The sequence below is a fragment of the Dendropsophus ebraccatus genome, chromosome 10 (assembly GCF_027789765.1).
Source record: "Dendropsophus ebraccatus isolate aDenEbr1 chromosome 10, aDenEbr1.pat, whole genome shotgun sequence".
In the NCBI taxonomy this organism is placed as follows: domain Eukaryota; kingdom Metazoa; phylum Chordata; class Amphibia; order Anura; family Hylidae; genus Dendropsophus; species Dendropsophus ebraccatus.
In genome coordinates, this window is record NC_091463.1 from 86,504,713 (window position 1) to 86,523,598 (window position 18,886).

The 18,886-nt window shown below is 39.1% G+C and overlaps 1 protein-coding gene across 1 annotated transcript in view; it reads right to left on the reverse strand.

Moving 5' to 3' along the window:
• Positions 1 to 11,701, reverse strand: part of LOC138766496 (olfactory receptor 5B12-like) — a 29,135-nt gene extending 17,434 nt beyond the window's left edge. Inside the window, exons 1-2 of the mRNA XM_069944086.1 lie at positions 11,291 to 11,701; positions 9,482 to 9,628 (exon numbers count right to left, since the gene is read on the reverse strand). Of these exons, the coding sequence (XP_069800187.1) occupies positions 9,482 to 9,628; positions 11,291 to 11,701 (558 nt within the window). The remainder of the gene's footprint in view (positions 1 to 9,481; positions 9,629 to 11,290) is intronic.
• Positions 11,702 to 18,886: the final 7,185 nt, after the last annotated feature.

The window sequence follows — 18,886 nt, forward strand, 5'->3', positions numbered from 1 at the left end:
CACAACTCCCCCCATTAATATCTTTCCGAAGGAGCAGAAACCTTTAGAGATGAATTAGTGGAAGGTGTGATAAAGGAACGTAATCATGTAGGTACATGGCTAGACGGAGCGGTACAGCAGGGGAACCATAAGTGTAGAAATTGTAATATATGTAACCAAATGTTGGATAATTCTTATTTTTGTATTGGGGGTAAAGAATTTTTTGTAAAAGATTTCATAACATGTCAGACAAAAAATGTTGTTTATGTGTTATTTTGTCCTTGTAAATTCTACTATATTGGGAAAACTATCAGAAAAATGCAAGTGAGAGTGAAGGAACATATGTGGTCACTCACTACTGGAAAAGGCTGCCCACGATTAATTAACCACATGAAAGAATGTCATAATTCTGAAAAAAACTCTTTACAATTTGCGGGTTTAAAAAAGGTAAAACCGGATGATAATACGAATCTCCATAGAAAACTGTTACAAATGGAGGCTCGTATTATAATCGAGACAGGAGCGCTAGGCAGTCTCGGTTTGAATGATAGAAACGACTATAGTGTTTTTCTCTAGGTTGTGTTCTAACTATATGTTTTTAATTATGTAAAATTATGTGATTACGTGTATATGTAGTAGAGAGTACGCCCTACTACCCAGAATGCCTTGAGAAAGCGCTAACAAGCGAGAAACGTGCGTGGGCAAGGAGTGAGGTCCTCTCTGATGTACCGACTTTTGTACTGTCTAATGGAATAATAAAGGTGGATTCGTTTATGTAACCCCATTCAGTGACTGCAGAGGAAGGACTGTAGGTATGTAACCCCATTTAATGACTGCGGCGGGGCCGTGGACTCATTGGCTGAGCGGGACCAATGGGAGCCGGGAGCCTCAAATGCAGCTTTAGTACCGAGCAGGTAACGTATGCTGCGGGCGGCGGGGATTTAAAGGGGTCGGCATTACATGCTCGCAGCATGGGGTATGTAACCCCATTGAAAACCCCATTGAAAATTACAGTACTAGGATTCGCAGCGGATTTTGCTGCAAACTTGCAGCGTGAAATCTGCTGCAAATCGAGTACGTGTGAAGCTACCCTAAAAATGTATAGCTAGATTATACTTACAAAAAGACACCACCAAAAGCGTCATACATGGTCCCATCATGAAAAAATTAAACGTACTGTGTCCTACTAAAAAAAATTGGGTCCCTTATTTAGCACATTAATAGATTGGGGACCATTAAGATGCTACATAAAGAATTCTGTGTAACCTGCTACATATAATTGCGCCGTGAAGTGTTTATTTGCTATATTTTATGTTCTCATATTCATCATATCCTGGTCTGAAATATGCTTATAATTGCTCTTGGACACGTCTTGCGTCTGATGCATGCACATACAGTCATGGCCAAAAGTTTTGAGAATGATACAAATTTTTACAAAGTCTACTGCTTCAGTTTTTAAAATGGCAATTTGTATATAGACCAGAATGTGATCAGCTTAACAGCAATTACTTGCAAAGTCAATATTTGCCTAGAAAATGAACTTTATCCCCCAAAACACACCTCAACATCATTGTTGCCCTGCCTTAAAAGGACCAGCTAACATCGTTTCAGTGATTGCTCCATTAACACAGGTGTGGGTGTTGATGAGGACAGGGCTGGAGATCAATCTGTCATGATTAAGTAAGAATGACACCACTGGACACTTTAAAAGGAGGCTGGTGCTTGGCATAATTGTTTCTCTTCTGTTAACCATGGTTAACTCTAAAGAAATACTTGCAGTCATCATTGCACTGCACTAAAGTGGCCTAACAGGTAAGAGGATCGCAGCTAGAAAGATTGCACCTCAGTCAACAATCTATCGCATCATCAAGAACTTCAAGGAGAGAGGTTCCATTGTTGCCAAAAAGGCTCCAGGGCGCCCAAGAAAGACCAGCAAGTGCCAGGACCGTTTCTTAAAAGTTTTTTTAGCAGCGGGATCGGGCTACCAGCAGTGCAGGGCTTGCTCAGGAATGGCAGCAGGCAGGTGTCAGTGCAGCTGCACGCACTGTGAGGCGGAGACTCTTGGAGCAAGGCCTGGTCTCAAGGAGGGCAGCAAAGAAGCCACTTCTCTCCAGAAAAAAACATCAGGGACAGACTGATATTCTGCAAAAGGCACAGGGACTGGACTGCTGAGGACTGGGGTAAAGTCATTTGATGAATCCCCTTTCCGATTATTTGGGACATCTAGAAAACAGCTTATTCGGAGAAGACGAGGTGAGCGCTACCACCAGTCTTGTCTCATGCCAACTGTAAAGCATCCTGAAACCCTTCATGTGTGGGGTTGCTTCTCAGCCAAGGGAATCGGCTCTCTCACAGTCTTGCCTGAAAACACAGCCATGAATAAAGAATGGTACCAGAATGTCCTCCAAGAGCAACTTCTCCCAACCGTTCAAGAGCAGTTTGGCGATCAACAATGCCTTTTCCAGCATGATGGAGCTCCTTGCCGTAAAGCAAAGGTGATAACTTAATGGCTCAGGGAACAAAACATAGAGATTTTGGGTCCATGGCCTTGAAACTACCCAGATCTTAATCCCAGAATTTGTGGTCAATCATCAAGAGACGGGTGGACAAACAAAAACCAACAAATTCTGAAAAAGTGCAAGCATTGATTGTGCAAGAATGGACTGCTATCAGTCAGGATTTGGTCCAGAAGTTGATTGAGAGCATGCCAGGGAGAATTACAGAGGTCCTGAAGAAGAAGGAACATTGCAAATATTGACTTGCTGCATTAACTCATTCTAACTGCCAATATAAGCTTTTGTTACTCATAATATGATTGCAATTATATTTCTGTATGTGACAAAAACATCTGACAACACACACATAAAAACTAGAGGGCAGCAGATCATGTAAAAATATAATATTTGTGTCATTCTCAAAACTTTTGGCCCTGACTGCACAGTTTATCTGAATAGTGGGTCATCTTTTTTGTGGGTATAGATAAATCCCCCATATTGTGGGAATACACAGATGACAGATATAGAAACATTGTGCCTACCTCTACACTGAGCACACACATTATTGTGGTACTGTGTGTATATACTGTGTATATAAATTTAAAAAGTCGCAAATGATAAATTGGGCACTAATCCCGGATTATGCAAACTTTTTGTTTGAACAGGCATTTTTTTTTTTAAGTTGCATCTAAAATAACATTTCGCCCTTCGAATACTGGTTCATAAAGAGAAGCCTCTGATAAATTGAACCAGGAGAGTTGGATGACTGACGTATAACGGGGCGACCACTCTCCTTGTTCAATTTAACTGTGTGAATTACCTGTCAGGTGACATCTTCAGTGCTTTCTTAAAACCGTGTCTGGCAGGGTAGAAAATGTGATTATACAGCAGTCATTAACTCTTCAGGTTCAATTTAACCTTGTAAATTACCTGTCTGGTGACATCTTTACTGTTCTCTTAAAACTGTGTCTGGCAGGATAAAAAATATGATTATACAGCAATAATCCAACTATCTCAGTTCAATCTAACCATGTGAAGCAACTGTCAGGTTAATTTTTCAATTACGGACATGGAGAGAAAGGAGTGCTGCACTTCACACCTATGGCTGACACTAATGCCTCTTGGCTACATTTAAAAACCAATGCCAGGAAGTTGGTATATAATTTGATCAAACCATATTGCCTTTTGGGGGGGGGGTGTCCTTGGGGTTTGGTCCTGTGACAGCCTGGTTGAAGGTCCATTCCGTGGCCCAAAATTGGTTTGGTGTGTAAAATATTTTGCACACCTGTCGAACAAAGCTTTTAAAAGATGTTCTCATGTCTTGTTAAATGATAACTTAATGGCAATGGTAAATATATTAGGATGTGTTTTCCAAGACCTATTCTGAAGCCCTCCCACTGCATCAGGCTTATGACTGCTTACTAGATCTTGGGGTTAAATATCCCAAAAGGATGATATATAAAGTGGAAATCAATTAAGGATTAAATTGTCAAGTTTAAATTCATCATTCGAGCAATGTAATGCTCCTGCAGTCATCTATATATATTGGAGCAAGTCAGCTCCTCTAGAGTGAACTGAACACATACATTTACACTAGCTACAGAGATAAGTAGAGGCACTGAATGACAGAATTAGAGATGGCTATAGAAGTATGGTAGGTTTTGGGACAGATAGAGGATAGTGTGAGGGTTGTAGTTTCAGCTGTGCAGCTGCTAAATGGCATCTGTCCTGTCACTTTGTTTCTCAGTACATGTTGTCCACAGCTCTCCCTGGTGAAATTAATCCTGTGAAGCACCTGTCAGATTACTTCAGATTGCCTGTCCTAAAATTGTGTCTGGCAGCAGAATAATTGTCATTGTCAATTAAACTTATGCTGCTGCCAGACATTGTGTTAGAACAGACTACCTGACATAACCTGAAATGTGACTCACTGGGTTAACTTCACAGAGGAGAGCCATGGACAGCCTGGGTCAATGACGCACAATGACAATGATTATACGTCTATGATCCTCCAACATCCACAGCCATCCTGGGTAAGGTTAACCCTGTTAATAAGAGAGTATATTGAATCAGAGAGAGTATATAAAAACCAATACTAAAGTCTAGTCACAGGCCAGTTTATATAACTTGCTCCTGAGGAGATTGGCCACAGAGGATGAAGGGGGGCTGCTCCTAGGTGATTACAATATTGATGGATCTTGTAGTTTCCCTATGGAACAACTTCCTAATACTGTTGTTTGAGGCAATCATTGGGACACCCTTGGTGTTGGTGAGGTGAGGTAGAGATTAGCCAATGATTATCCTTTATAAAAGATAGCAGTAGCAATCACAGCAGTGGCGTGTTTTTAATATAATAAAGAAAGAAGAAATACATAGGAGAAATAATACTTAAAAAATTAAAATATGTTTAAAAAGCCACAAATGCACATTATTGTACAATACATAAAGTTTATTTAGTCCCAATAAACAATTTTCACATATTTGATATCTCAATAACCATAATAATATGTGTAGTGAATTAGTAAGCTCATTTATAATGATCAGTGGAACAGCAGAATATATGTTTTTACAATCAGAAATACATTTTTTGTTGTTATAATTTTTTATTATTATTATTATTATTATTATTATTATTATTTAGTATTATTACTATTATAAATTGAACTGTAAACACATTTATATAAGGGGGAAACTAATTTTGCAAAAAATAAATACATAAATAAAAAAAAATCCTAAGATGCAAAAAGGCAAAATAAGAAGGTATTCAAGTCTTCAAGGTTTAAAATTTCCAAGTACTCACAGGGATTCATAAAAATCAAGTTAGCTTTCATTCCTCACTTTGATGACCCTGCCTTCTATACAATAGGATGTTTTGGATGTAAGTTTCCCAATTCTCCTTCTTAAAGCTTTTTTGATGTCTTCATTCCTGAGGCTGTATATACATGGATTGAGCAAGGGGAGAATGGCAGTATTAAACAAAGAAACTATTTTCTTTGACAAATTAACTGGTATATTATACTGAAAAACCAAAGTGGTGTAAAGCAACCCAATGACTATGAGATGTGAGGAACATGTGTAGAAGGCTTTTTTTCTACCAATACTGGTACGTATCTTTATTATTGCCCAAATTATAAAGATATAAGATGTTAAAGTGAGAAGAAATGGAGCGAAGAAAAATACGATAAGCCCTTCTGTATTGGTTATTAATCGCAACAGTTTGACGTCATTGGTGCATATTATTTCCATGAGGGGGACAAGGTCACAGCAGAAGTGGTCAATGACATTTGTGGTAAAACAAGAGACCCTGAATGCAGCATAAGTGTGGGCAGTGAAATGTGTAAAACCAAATATCCAACAAAACAAGGCCAACAGAAGACATACCTTAAAGTTCATAATAACTTTATAATTCAGGGGCCTACAAATAGCTACATATCGATCATAGCTCATGGCCGTTAATATGAAAACTTCATGTCCTATTAAGACTGAAAACAAATAGAATTCCACCATACAGGCCAGGTAGGGCACCGTGTTATCTCCAGTAATGAAAATTAGAAGGGTCTTATGTAGGGTGACAGTGCAAGACATCATGTCCACTATAGACAAATTAGCAAGGAAGAAATACATGGGAGTGTGGAGATGAAATTCCAGACAGATCAGGAGAAGAAGACTCATATTCCCGACAAGAACAATGAGATAAATGAGTAAAACCAGAACAAATATCGGAGCCTGGAGCTTAGGATCATCTGAAAGCCCCTTTATGATGAAATATGTCACTGTTTGATTTCCTGTCATGTTTCTCACTGGTATGAATAAAAGGTGCTATAAAAATACTAAAAACAAACACATTGTAGACTAAGAGATCTCCACCATACACCATCGATAACTATTTTGCCGACAATTATCACTGCAGACCTTCCCACTTGCACGAACATTCGGCATGGCCTAACATTCATCTATTCTATATGGGGAGAGGAGGAGTAAGTTGGTCATATATATATTTTACACTTGAAGGGTTATTCCCATCTCAACTAACACAGTTAAACTTGTAGGGTTTGTCAAGATAAATGTTGGTTAGATGAAACTAAGTTTGTTTAGTCTGAAACTAATCGGAGTCTCTCCATGAGTAATATCTGTAAAACTCTATATCAAGGATAGATATATTTATGTTCACAGCCGTACATAGACATCCACAGCTGTTGTATTTTAAAGCCGTAACAGTAAAAGTCACAATTAGTAAATCACTTACCATACAACTGGGCTGAATTTCCGTTGGTTTATGTAAAATGATGCTAGCAGTGAGGATTTATATATTATAGTTTATTACTATAATTAATCCATTTGCTCTTCCATGGTCTATTGGGATTTTCTGCACCTATTTTCAATTTTTCTGAATTGACTGTAACATTTATAGTTATTTTTAATTAATATCTGTATAAACATCTGTTAATGCCTAATTATGTCTCCTCATTGTAGTCTTTGTAGCTAGTATATGGGGCAGATAGAGGCCTGTGCAATGTTAACACTTCTGTAATTTGGGATCCAAAACACCATCAGATAATTATTACCATTTAACTCCCAAAAATTTGCTAATCCAAGAGATAGATACAACATGCCACACAGTGTACTGGGACTAATACAGAAGGGCAAATATGTTAGAGGATGCTGTTGTAAAAGTTTCATAAATCTGAAAATAAAAAAAAAATGCCAGACAGTCAGTCATCCAATTTCCACTATGGACAGCAGTGGACCTTAGTGGATCAGCTGTGTTAAATCAATGTTTTCTCAGGACAGAAGTGAAGTGCGACCACTGATGTAAGGTGCACACTCAGTTCAGTAATGAACCCAAACTTATATAACACTGTAGGAGTGGACTGCAAGCACTGATTCAGTAAAGCACTCACTCAGTTCAGTAATGAAACCCAACTTGTATAACACAATAGGAGTGGAGTGCAAGCACTGATTCAGTAAAGTGCACACTCAGTTCAGTAATGAAACCTAACTTGTATTACCCAATAGGAGTGAAGTGCAACCACTTATTATGTAAAGCACACACTCAGTTCAGTAATGAAAAATTTGTTTAACACAGTAGGAGTGGAGTGAGACCACTAATTATGTAAGACGCACGCTCAATTCACTCATCCCAGTAAATTGGTATAACTCAATAGGGGTTTTCAGTGCCCAGTGAGTAAATAATATGGACTGTGTCTTCTCTGGTCCCAGTGAATTCCTATAGGCACCCAGTTATTTGGTAAACTAGACCTTGGTTGATAGCTACAACATTTACCCACAATCAGCTCTCATATCCTATCCTATCCTCTCTGTCCCTAAATCCCTCTGTTAGTCTCTCCCTGCTCTGCTCTAACTGCCTGCTATGATCCTGCTCTCTCGGAAACAAACCACCTTGTATAGATGTTGAGGGAGAAGTGCTGACATCACAGAGGGGCCTGCAGCTGATTGGATTGGTGCTAGGGATTTTGGATAGCATGTGCGGCCACCATTTTGTTTTTTTCTTTGCGAATTTCCTTGACAAATGGATTGGAATTTGCTTTGCAGAATGAAGAAAATTGACGTCCCGATTCGCATCAAATTTTGATTTACCAGATTCACTTCGCTCATCTGTAATTTTGGCATTTAACAATGGCTGTTGTTGCAGGTTGCAACAACGGCTGTTGTTTAATGACATTGATCAATTACATTAGTTTGTATGACATTACGGCCTTAGTGTATACACACTGTATAAACTATAGCCATGGTTCTCTGCGACTGCACAAAATAACTGACAGGCCTATTTCGTGCGGCCGCTATTTATTGAACAGAGGATGTACAACATAGTCTGTACTCACAGTGTAAAGTACAGCTTTACACCGTGGGCTAGGGCACACCTGAATATACGGACAAAAAAAAAAGGAGCTGCTGCACCTCACACCCTTGGCTGACACAAATGCCTCTTGGCTGCATTTGAAAAACAACGGCAGGATGTTGGTATACAATTTGATCAAACCATATTGCCTCAGGTACCACGTGCAGGTCCACTGGGTCACATGAGTCCCTACACTAACTCAACACTGTTTTGGTCATCAACTGCAAACCTTGCAAAGTGAGCGCAAGCAGGGAAGGGAGGCCATAGGATGGCCCTGCAACCCCAATGTCACAGGACCAAACCCCAAAAGCCCTCCCAAACCCAGCAGGTGCCGCCGGCAGAGAAAGTCACCACTAAGCAACACAAGTGTGAACATGGTCTTACTACTCACCATTGCTCCTGCAGATAGAATGGGAAAAATAGGAGGTACTTGCCATGTGTGCACAGGTGTTTTTTTGCTAATTGAGGTCACCAGGAGGAAAGCTAGCTACTCAGTAAAGGGAGAAATAAAATATGGACAAAAAGAAAAAGGAGCTGCTGCACCTCAAACCTATGGCTGACATCAATGCCTTTCGGCTGCATTTAAAAACCAATGCCAGGATGTTGGTATACAATTTGATCAAACTATATTACCTCATGTACCACGTGCAGGTCCCCTTGTTCACATGAGTCCCTACACTAACTCAACACTGTGTCGGTCACACTTGTGTTGCTTGGTGGCCGCTTTCTCTGCCGGTGGCCCCTGCTGGGTTTGGGAGGGGGGCCCTTGGGGTTTGGTCCTGTGACAGTGGGGTTGCAGGGCCATTCTGTGGCCTCCCTTCCCAGCTTGCGCTCGCTTTGACTGACACAGTGTTGATTTAGTATAGGGACTCATGTGAGCCAGGGGACCTGCATGTAGTACATGAGGCAATATGGTATGATCAAATTATATACCAACATCCTGGAGTTTGTTTTTAAATGTAGCTGAAAGGCATTAGGGTCAGCCATAGGTGTTAGATGCAGCATCTCCTTTCACTCCATGTCCCTGTTTTACTTTTCTCCATTTTCTTGAGTGGCTAGCATTCCTCCTTGTGAGACCCATGTGACCCCAATTAGCAGAAAGCATCTGTACACACATGGTATGTACCTCCTATTGCTCCAATTCTACCTCCGATGCAGTGGTGACTGGTAAGACCTTGTTCACACTTGTGTTGTTTGGTTGTCGCTTTCTCTGCCGCCGGTGCCTGCTGGGTTTTAAGGGGCTCTTGGAGTTTGGTCCTGTGACAATGATTTCACTGGTGTGGAATGCTTTGACCTATGCGGAATTAAAATGACTACACCTGTCAGATATATCAACGATGTGATTGCAGGGGCGGATTGGTAACTTTTGCTGCCGAAGTTTCTATACTAATAGAACCTCACTCAGAAAGACTCTGGTAGCAGAGCAGCATCGAACCGATTTATGCAATGCTACAGAATTGCATGGCACAATATTAGCAATCTAATGATCAGTCATGAAAATTACCATAGTAAAAATTTAAATCACCCACATTTTTCCATTTTCCATATAAAAAGTTGTAAAATAAATAAATATAAATATATATATATATATATATATATATATATATATATATATATATATATGTATGTATTTATTTGGTATCGCCACATGTCTGTCCACAATTTTTTTTTCTGACAAATTTGGTTTAGATCCAAATTAAATCTGCGCGAATGTCAAAATAATGATCACATCAATTATTTTCAGACGTATTTTGCAAACAGAGGACATTATTTTTTTAGTTGTTTACACAGTTTTTCTTTTATCCCTGTCCTTTTTCATTTTTACTATTAAATTCAATGGACTTTTCAATTAAAGACAACCCCAAAGGCCAATTAGACCACCTAAAGTAGAATAATGTACCAGCAAATATCATTGCACTGACGGGGGGGCCAATCCTCAAAATAGTGGACGTCATTTTAAAAATTATAAACGGACAAGAAAAAAATGCTGTGTGAACATAGCCATACACACACAAAACATGAAAATTCATGTGGCTGTAAGAAGAAATAATACTTAAAAAACTAAAATATGGAAAAAAACACACAAATGCACATTTTTGTACAATAAATAAAGTTTATTTAGTCCCATTAAACAAATTTCACATATTTGATATCTCCATAACCATAACAATATGTGTAGTGAATTAGTAAGCTCATAATAATGATCAGTGGAACAGCAGAATATATGTTTTTCTAATTAGAAATACATTTTTTGTCATAATTTTTTTTTTTATTAATCTTTAAAAAAAAATTATAAATTGAACTGTAAACACATGCAAAAAGGCAAAATAAGAAGGTATTCGAGTCTCCAAAGTTTAAAATTTCCAAGTACTCATAGGAATTCATATAAATCAAGTTAGCTTTGCTTCCTCACTTCGATGACCCTGCCTTCTATACAACAGAATGTTTTTGGCTTAAATTTTCCAATTCTCCTTCTTAAAGCTTTTTTGATGTCTTCATTTCTGAGGCTGTATATAAATGGGTTGAGCAAGGGGAGAATGGCCGCATTAAACAAAGAAAATAATTTCTTTGAAAAATTAACTGGTATATTATACTGTAAAATCAAAGTGGTGTAAAGCAACCCATTGACTATGAGATGTGAGGAACACGTGTAGAAGGCTTTTTTTCTACCAATACTGGTACGTATCTTCATTATGGACCGAATTATAAAGATATAAGATGTTAAAGTGAGAAGAAATGGAGTGATGTTAAATACCATAATCGCTTCTGTATTGGTTATTAATCGCAACTGTTGGACTTCATTCGTGCATATAATTTCCATGAGGGGGACAAGGTCACAGCAAAAGTGGTCAATGACATTTGTGGTAAAACAAGAGACTCTGAATGCAACATAGGTTTGGGCAGTGAAATGTGTAAAACCAAATATCCAACAAAACGAGGCCAAGAAAACACATACCTTAAAGTTCATAATAACTTTATAATTCAGGGGCCTACAAATAGCTACATATCGATCGTAGCTCATGGCCGTCAATATGAAAACTTCATGTCCTATTAAAACTGCAAACAGATAGAATTCCACCATACAGGCCAGGTAGGGAACTGTGTTATCTCCAGTGATGAAAATTAGGAGGGTCTTATGTAGGGTGACAGTACAAGACGTCATGTCCACTATAGACAAATTAGCAAGGAAGAAATACATGGGAGTGTGAAGATGAGAGTCCAGGCAGACCAGGATAAAAAGAGTCATATTCCCAAAAAGAGAGATGAGATAAATGAGTAAAACCAGAACAAATATCGGAGCCTGGAGGTTAGGATCATCTGAAAGCCCCTTTATGATGAAATAAGTCACAGTTTGGTTTCCTGTCATGTTTCTCACTGGTATGAATAAAAAGTGCTATGAAAATACTTAAAACAAACAAATCGTAGACTATGAGATCTCCACTATACACCATCGATAACTGTTTTGACGACAATTACCACTGCAGACCTTTCCACTTGCATGAACATTCAGCGTGGCCTAACATTCATCTTACGGGGAGAGAAGGAGTAAGCCGCAGTTGGACAGTTGGTCTAGCTTACTTTAGGCTAGGGTGTATAGGCATCTCTAGAGCCTCCGTCACATCATCTTGACTCCTTCTATAGACTTTACTCCTTCCCCCGTGTCACAAATTTTCATACATAGAAAATGATGTTAAAAAAAGACCACATAAACCATCTAGTCTGTTCTACTTCAGTTTTGAAAATAAAATTAAAAAAATCCAGAACCTTATTAAACCCTTTATCAAATTTAATTATTTTTAGTCATCTCCTTCGCCCCGTTACTTCTTTCTGTCAGGCTAAAAAGATTTACGATAATGTAAGCCTTTCCTTTTTTTTTTTTTTTTTAATAATTTTTACACTTAAAGTATAATTCCCATCTCAAATAACACAGTTAAACTTGTAAGGCTTGTCAAGATAAATGTTGGTTAGACGGGAACACAAAATTACCTTAATTAATTAAAGTTTTTTTTTTTTAAACATAGAAACATATTGAGATTTTTTTTTGGGGGGTGGAGGGTGTTAAGTTTTTCTATCTATATTTTAAAATACTCATGAAATCCAGTTTTAATTTCCCCATTAGGTCTGAAACTAATCGGAGTCTCTCCCTGAGTAATATCTGCAAAATTCTATATATTCCTAGATATATTTATGTTCACATCTGTACATTTACAGCTGATGTTTTTTTTTAAGCCGTAACAGTATAAGTCACAATTAGTGTATGAGTCACTTACCATGCAACTGGGCTGAATTTCTGTCAGTTTATGTAAAATGATGCTAGCAGTGGGGATTTATATATTATATTTTATTACTATAATTAATCCCTTCGCTCTTCCATGGTCCATTGGGATTTTCTGCACCTGTTTTCATTTACTGTAACACTTATAGTTATCTTTAATTAATATCTCCGGTTATAAACATCTGGTGATGCCTCATTATGTCTCCTCATTGTAGTCTATGTAGCCAGTATATGGGGCAGATAGAGGCCTGTGCAATGTTAACACTACTGTAATTTGGGATCCAAAACACCATCAGATAAATATTGTCATTTACCTTTAAAAAATGTGTTCATCCAGGAGCCAGATATACCATGCCAAACAGTGTCCAGATGAATGCTGTGAACCATGGCCAGATAAATCACAGCAGCCCAAGAAATTTTTGGGCCTGAAAACAAAATTTAGCTTTCAGAAAGATAGAAGAAAGAAGAAAATCCACTTATTGTACACTCTCAATCAGCAACACAGGCTCTGTGGATTGCTCCAGTACTCCTTGATATTCTCGCAGTATGGCTGATTGAGAGTGTACAATAAAAGACCTTCACCCAGTGAGTGCACTTTCTTCTTTCTTCTATCTTTCCATGAGCTAAATTTTGTTTTGAAGCCCAAAAATTTCTTGGGCTGCCGTGATTTACCAGACAGAGAGATATAACACAAGAGAAGAAATGTACCCACAACTATTAAAGGACACTCCTTAGGGGCTAATATTGACAATTTTAGATGCCAGGGGAAATAGCACCAGCAGTCTGTTTGACCCCACATAGAATAATCAGGTTTAGAGGGTAGAGGAAGCAGTAACAGCTGTTTATTCAACCCCACACGGCATAGAATTAACAAGGAAAGGTACTTTTAGGCCCCCTTCATATGTTTCTGTCAGTTTTTACTGTCAGGAAATCCAGGAAGCTTCAGGAAATTATCAGAATTTCCTGATAATAGTCAGTATTTAAATTCAGTTAACCATCAGGTATGCATTGTAGCATCTGAAATTCTGGACATTTTCTGGGTGAAGATTAGGAAAGCATACGGAATTCCTGACACTCCATTAGACTTCTATGGGGGCATCTCTGAGGGAATTCTGGATAAAATTAGGACGGGTTTTAAAATTTCCTGACCTGTTTTCCGTGACACCGTTCACTGATTGGCTGAGTGGAGATTGCAGCAGATGAAGTGTTGTTTGCCGTGGCTGCTTAAGAAAATGTGAGCCATGGAGGATAAGCAGAGTAGATGGTGCCCTTTGCGGAATTTGCTTTTGGCGCCCCGCCCTTTCCTAAACAGACCACTGTATGACACAGCGCAGTCAGAATCTCAGAATCAACAGGATATGAGGCCAGAATGTACACAGGGTGTGCCCCCATATAAATGTGTAGGCAGTGTACTACTAGGTAATTTTACTGCCCACATAAGGACACACTCTAAGTCTCCACACACAGTATAATGCCCCCAAAATGCCCCCATACAGTATAAAGAGCCTCAATACATACATAGTTGTTATAACATTATTACCACCATAAAATGATTACAAATGGCTTCCAAACTGCTAATAAACAAAACAGAAAGGCATTACAAATGATACCATTACACATCACCACATCATGACCACTATCAGTACAGACCCTATAACAGAGAGTGCAGTTACATCCAGTGACTCACAGGGGGCATCATCTCTGATCCAAATCATCCACTTTTCTGTTTTCTCTCCTCAATGCATTCTTCCTATAGTAGGTGCACATCCCTTCTGTGCCATCCCCTATATCCCCTATGGTAATGGCTCCCTTTGTGCAATCCCTTATTTTAATAACCCCATGCAGTCCCCATAGTAGATATCCCCTTTTGTCTAGTCTCCTATAGTAGATTCCCACTACTTTTTTCAATCTTCTATAGTAATGCCCCCTTGTGTACTCCCCTCATAGTAATGGCCCCCTGTGTGCTCCCCTCAAAGTAATGGCTCCCTTGTATTCTCCCCTCAAAGTCATGCCCCCCTTGTGCTCTCATTATAGTAATTGGCCTATGTGTGCTCTCCTTATAGTAATGCCCCCCAACCTGCTCCCTTTATAATCATGCCCCCTGGGTGTGCTCCCCTTTTAGTAATGTCCCAGCTTTGTGTGCTCTTCTTATAGTAATTTCCCCATGTGTGCTCTCCTTATAGTAATTTCCCCCATGTGCTCCATTTATAGTAATTTCCCCTCTATTTGCTGCCGTTATAGTAATGTCCCCCCATGTGCTGCCCTTATAGTAAATTGCCCCTGTGTGCTGCCCTTATAGTCATTTCCCCCTGTATGTTGTCCTTATAGTCATTTCTCCCTGTGTGCTGCCTTTATAGTAATGACTCCCCTGTGTGCTGCCCTTATAGTAATTTCCCTCTGTGTGCTCCCCTTATAGTTATACCCCCGTGTGCTGATGCCCTTATAGTAATGTCCCCCCTGTGTGCTCCCCTTATAGTAATGTCCTCCTGTGTGCTGCTCCCCTGATAGCAATGTCCCCCTGTGTGCTGCTCCCCTTATAGTAATGTCCTCCCTGTGTGCTGCTGCCCTTATAGTAATGCCTCCCCTGTGTTCTCCCTTTATAATAATGCCCCCCATGAAGTAATGAGGTTCCCCCATGTGCACACCAGACACAAAACAAAACAAAAAAAGTACCTATTGCAACAGCAGCGTCTCTTCCCAAGCAGTTCTCTGCTCCTATCAGGCACAGGCTGCGTCTCCAACAAGACGTCTGTGCCTGAAGTTCTGGCTGCTGGGGCGGGCACAACAGTTGTCTTGGAGTCCCGGGTGACCCTGCAGCAGTCGACACCCACTGGACGATCTTCTGATCCTCCATTGGATCAGTCAGACATTAAAAAGGGGGTTCTGCCAGGTTCACCTAAGGAATACTTGTAACTTGTCAGTTTTACCACACAGTAATACTGACACGTTATAAGTATTCCTTCATTTTAAATATTCCTTCATTTCAAGCAACAAAAGAACATGTCAACACACCCAAACATAAAATCCAACCGCAGGCCCTGCAGAAATACCAGTGAGACACTGCATACTATGCACTGTATTGCTTCAGTGCTGAATTAACAACTGCTCAGTACTGCTGTATAATGTACCTCATTCTGTAGTTTATAAATGTCTGCTATACAGCAAAGTGCAGGACATCCTCTTTTCTCTGTGTGTTATGTATTGGAGAAATTATAACAGCTAGTTCTACTTAATGACAATACTCTATCAACACAGAATTACTTGTGAAAATACGTCTGAAATAACTGTTAGACTTTGAAAAGAACACAATTTAAAAATGTAATTAGTTTAGATTAAGGTCCAATAAATAATATACATATTCTTGGCATCCCATCTACTATAGCAACAAGTACTATACATTATTAAGACCATTAATATTGATAGGTAGAACAGAATTGCTTTATTTCTGGAAGTTCACCAAACATAACATTCACGTAAAAAAAAAAAAAGTCCCAAAAACCTCCATCAACCAATAAATAATAAAAAAGTACGTCTACCCAAAGAGGTAAAACTAAAATACACCCCTTGCCCCTGCAGCCTATTTTGCCTAATTTCCCCCCTTTGCATTCTTAGCACTTTTATTTTTCCACTTACAGGGCTAGTTGGGGTGCAACTTTTTGCACCACACTTTTTTATTAGTACAATATTTTTTTTTTTTTTGTTTGTGTGTTTTTTTCCTGATAGATAATGTGAGAAAAAAATCCTCTTCTCCTCCCTCTTCTCTCTTTACGCTGTTCAATGTACAGAATAAGTATTGTCATACTATGTGCTACACTATATAATTAGTTTATTTTTGAATGTTTTATTCATAAATTAGGAAATGGAGTGATTTAAACTTTTATCATCATTTTTACATAAAAAAAATCTTACTTTTTTATGTACCCCTAGGGGACTATTACAAGCAATCAGTAGATTGTTAACACTGGGCAATGCTGTGCCTTTGCGTAGCATTGATCAGTGTAATCTGGCAGACAGGAAAACATTGCAGGGGTCCTGATCGGACAGTGACAGGAGAGAAGCTCCTGTCAATGACACCTGAAGTTGCAATTGTGGTGTATAAGGGGTTAATGGTGGGCTAGACAACAGGAACACTGCTGCCCATCATTAACTGTGAGAATCTGCTGATAGCAATCTTTACTCTCTAAGAAGTGAGCTCAGCTCCTGAGCTTGCTTCATAGAGCTCCTGCGCATTTTGACATGCCAGGATGTCATGGCAGGAATTCACTGCTTTTCATGACGTCCCGGGGCCTCATTTTGCTTCAAGGGGTTAAAGGGGCTAAATTTAAAAAAAAAAAAAAATGTTTTTTTTTTTATGTATATTCTGATGACACTTTAGTAAAGCAACATACATTTTCTTTACTTTTTCTTCTAAAAGCTGTTTTCACACCTATAACCAATTAAGGACAAAGCCAATTTTCATTTTTTGCACTTTTGCTTTTTCCTCTTTTTGTTTAAAAGGTCATAGGGCTTGCATTTTTTTTCCCTACAGACCCACATGAGCTCGTTTTTTGCATGACCAATTGTACATTGCAAAGACAGACTTAAAGTGACTCTGTACCCACAATCTGACCCCCCAAACCACTTGTACCTTCGGATAGCTGCTTTTAATCCAAGATCTGTCCTGGGGTCCGTTTGGCAGGGGATGCAGTTATGGTCCTAAAAACAACTTTTAACCTTGCAGCGCTTTGTCTAAAGGCCGGGGCTTACACTTGTATATGCATTAGGATGGCACACCCTCTCTGTCCTTCCTCCCCACCCTCCTTATCATTAGGAATGCTCCAGGCAGATTGCTTCCTATTCCTCAGCTGTGTGTATAATGAACATCGGCTGGCTCGTTAATACACCTGTGCAAAGCTCAAACAGCAGTAAATGTTCCTGGATCATTCCTAATGATGAGGGTGGGGAGGAAGGACAGAGAGGATGTGCCAGCCTAATGCATATACAAATGTAAGCCCCGGTCGTTAGACACAGCGCTGCAAAATTAAAAGTTGTTTTTATGATAATAACTGCATCCCCTGCCGAAAGGACCCCAGGACAGATCTTGGATTAAAAGCAGCTATCCGAAGGTACAAGTGGTTTGGGGGGGACAGATTGTGGGTACAGAGTCGCTTTAAGGTCCATTTACACAGAAAGATTATAAGATAGATTATCTGCCAAAGATTTGAAGCTAAAGCCAGAAACAGACTATAAACAGAGATCAGGTTAGAAAGGAAAGCCTGAGATTTCTCCTCTTTTCAAATCCATGGCTTTGGCTTCAAATCTTTGGCAGATAATCTGTCAGATAATCTTTATGTGTAAATGGACCCTTAATATTTGCATAAAATATGCTGCGAAAGCAGAAAAAAAAAACATTTGCATTGTCAAATTGAAAAAAAAAGAAATTTGTTTTCATATCAGGGAGTTTTGGGTTTACGCCGTTCATCCTATATCAAAACTGACATGTTCTCTATGTATCTCACGTGTGTATGATTACAATGAAAACTTTTATTTAGTTTGACAGCTTTAAAAAAAAATGATTATTATTTTTTTTAAACTAAATTTTCCTTAAAATTGCTCTTATCTGATATTTATAATGCTTTTATTTTTTGATCTATGGAGCTCTGTGAGGTGTCATTTTTTACGTCATGATCTGTGCTTTCTATCTGTGCTTAGATTGCCTAAAATTAGGGATGGTCCGAAACTGCCGAGGTTCGGACTCGTATGAAACCGAACGCTCGGCTCTGTGCAGCGGGTGGATACAGCGGGAGGACTGCCTGGAAAACTGGGATACAGCCTATGGCTATGGCTGTATCCCAGTTTTCCAGGCGGTCCTCCCGCCGTATCCACCCTCTCCACGGAGAGGGCAGGCAGTGGGAATCATTGCCGAGAGTTCGGGTTTGTACGAACCCGAACCGAACTCGGTTCGGACCATCCATACCTAAAATGCATAATTTTGCACTTTGACATTTTTGGCATTTAAGTCATTTATCATGCACAATCAGGAATGTGATAATTTAGTAATTTGGCCAATTACGCACACAGCAATACTAAATATGTTTATTTTTTTATTTTATTTATAAAATGGGAAAAGGGGGTGATTTGAACTATTATTAGGTGAGGGGATTTTTTTATTAATAAAAAAAAAACATTCCCCCCCCCTTTTTTCCCCTGGGGAAATTCCATATACACAGAACTGATACATTAGATCAGTGATACATTGCTCTGGGCTGCTACAGCCCAGAGCAATGTAATGCAGAG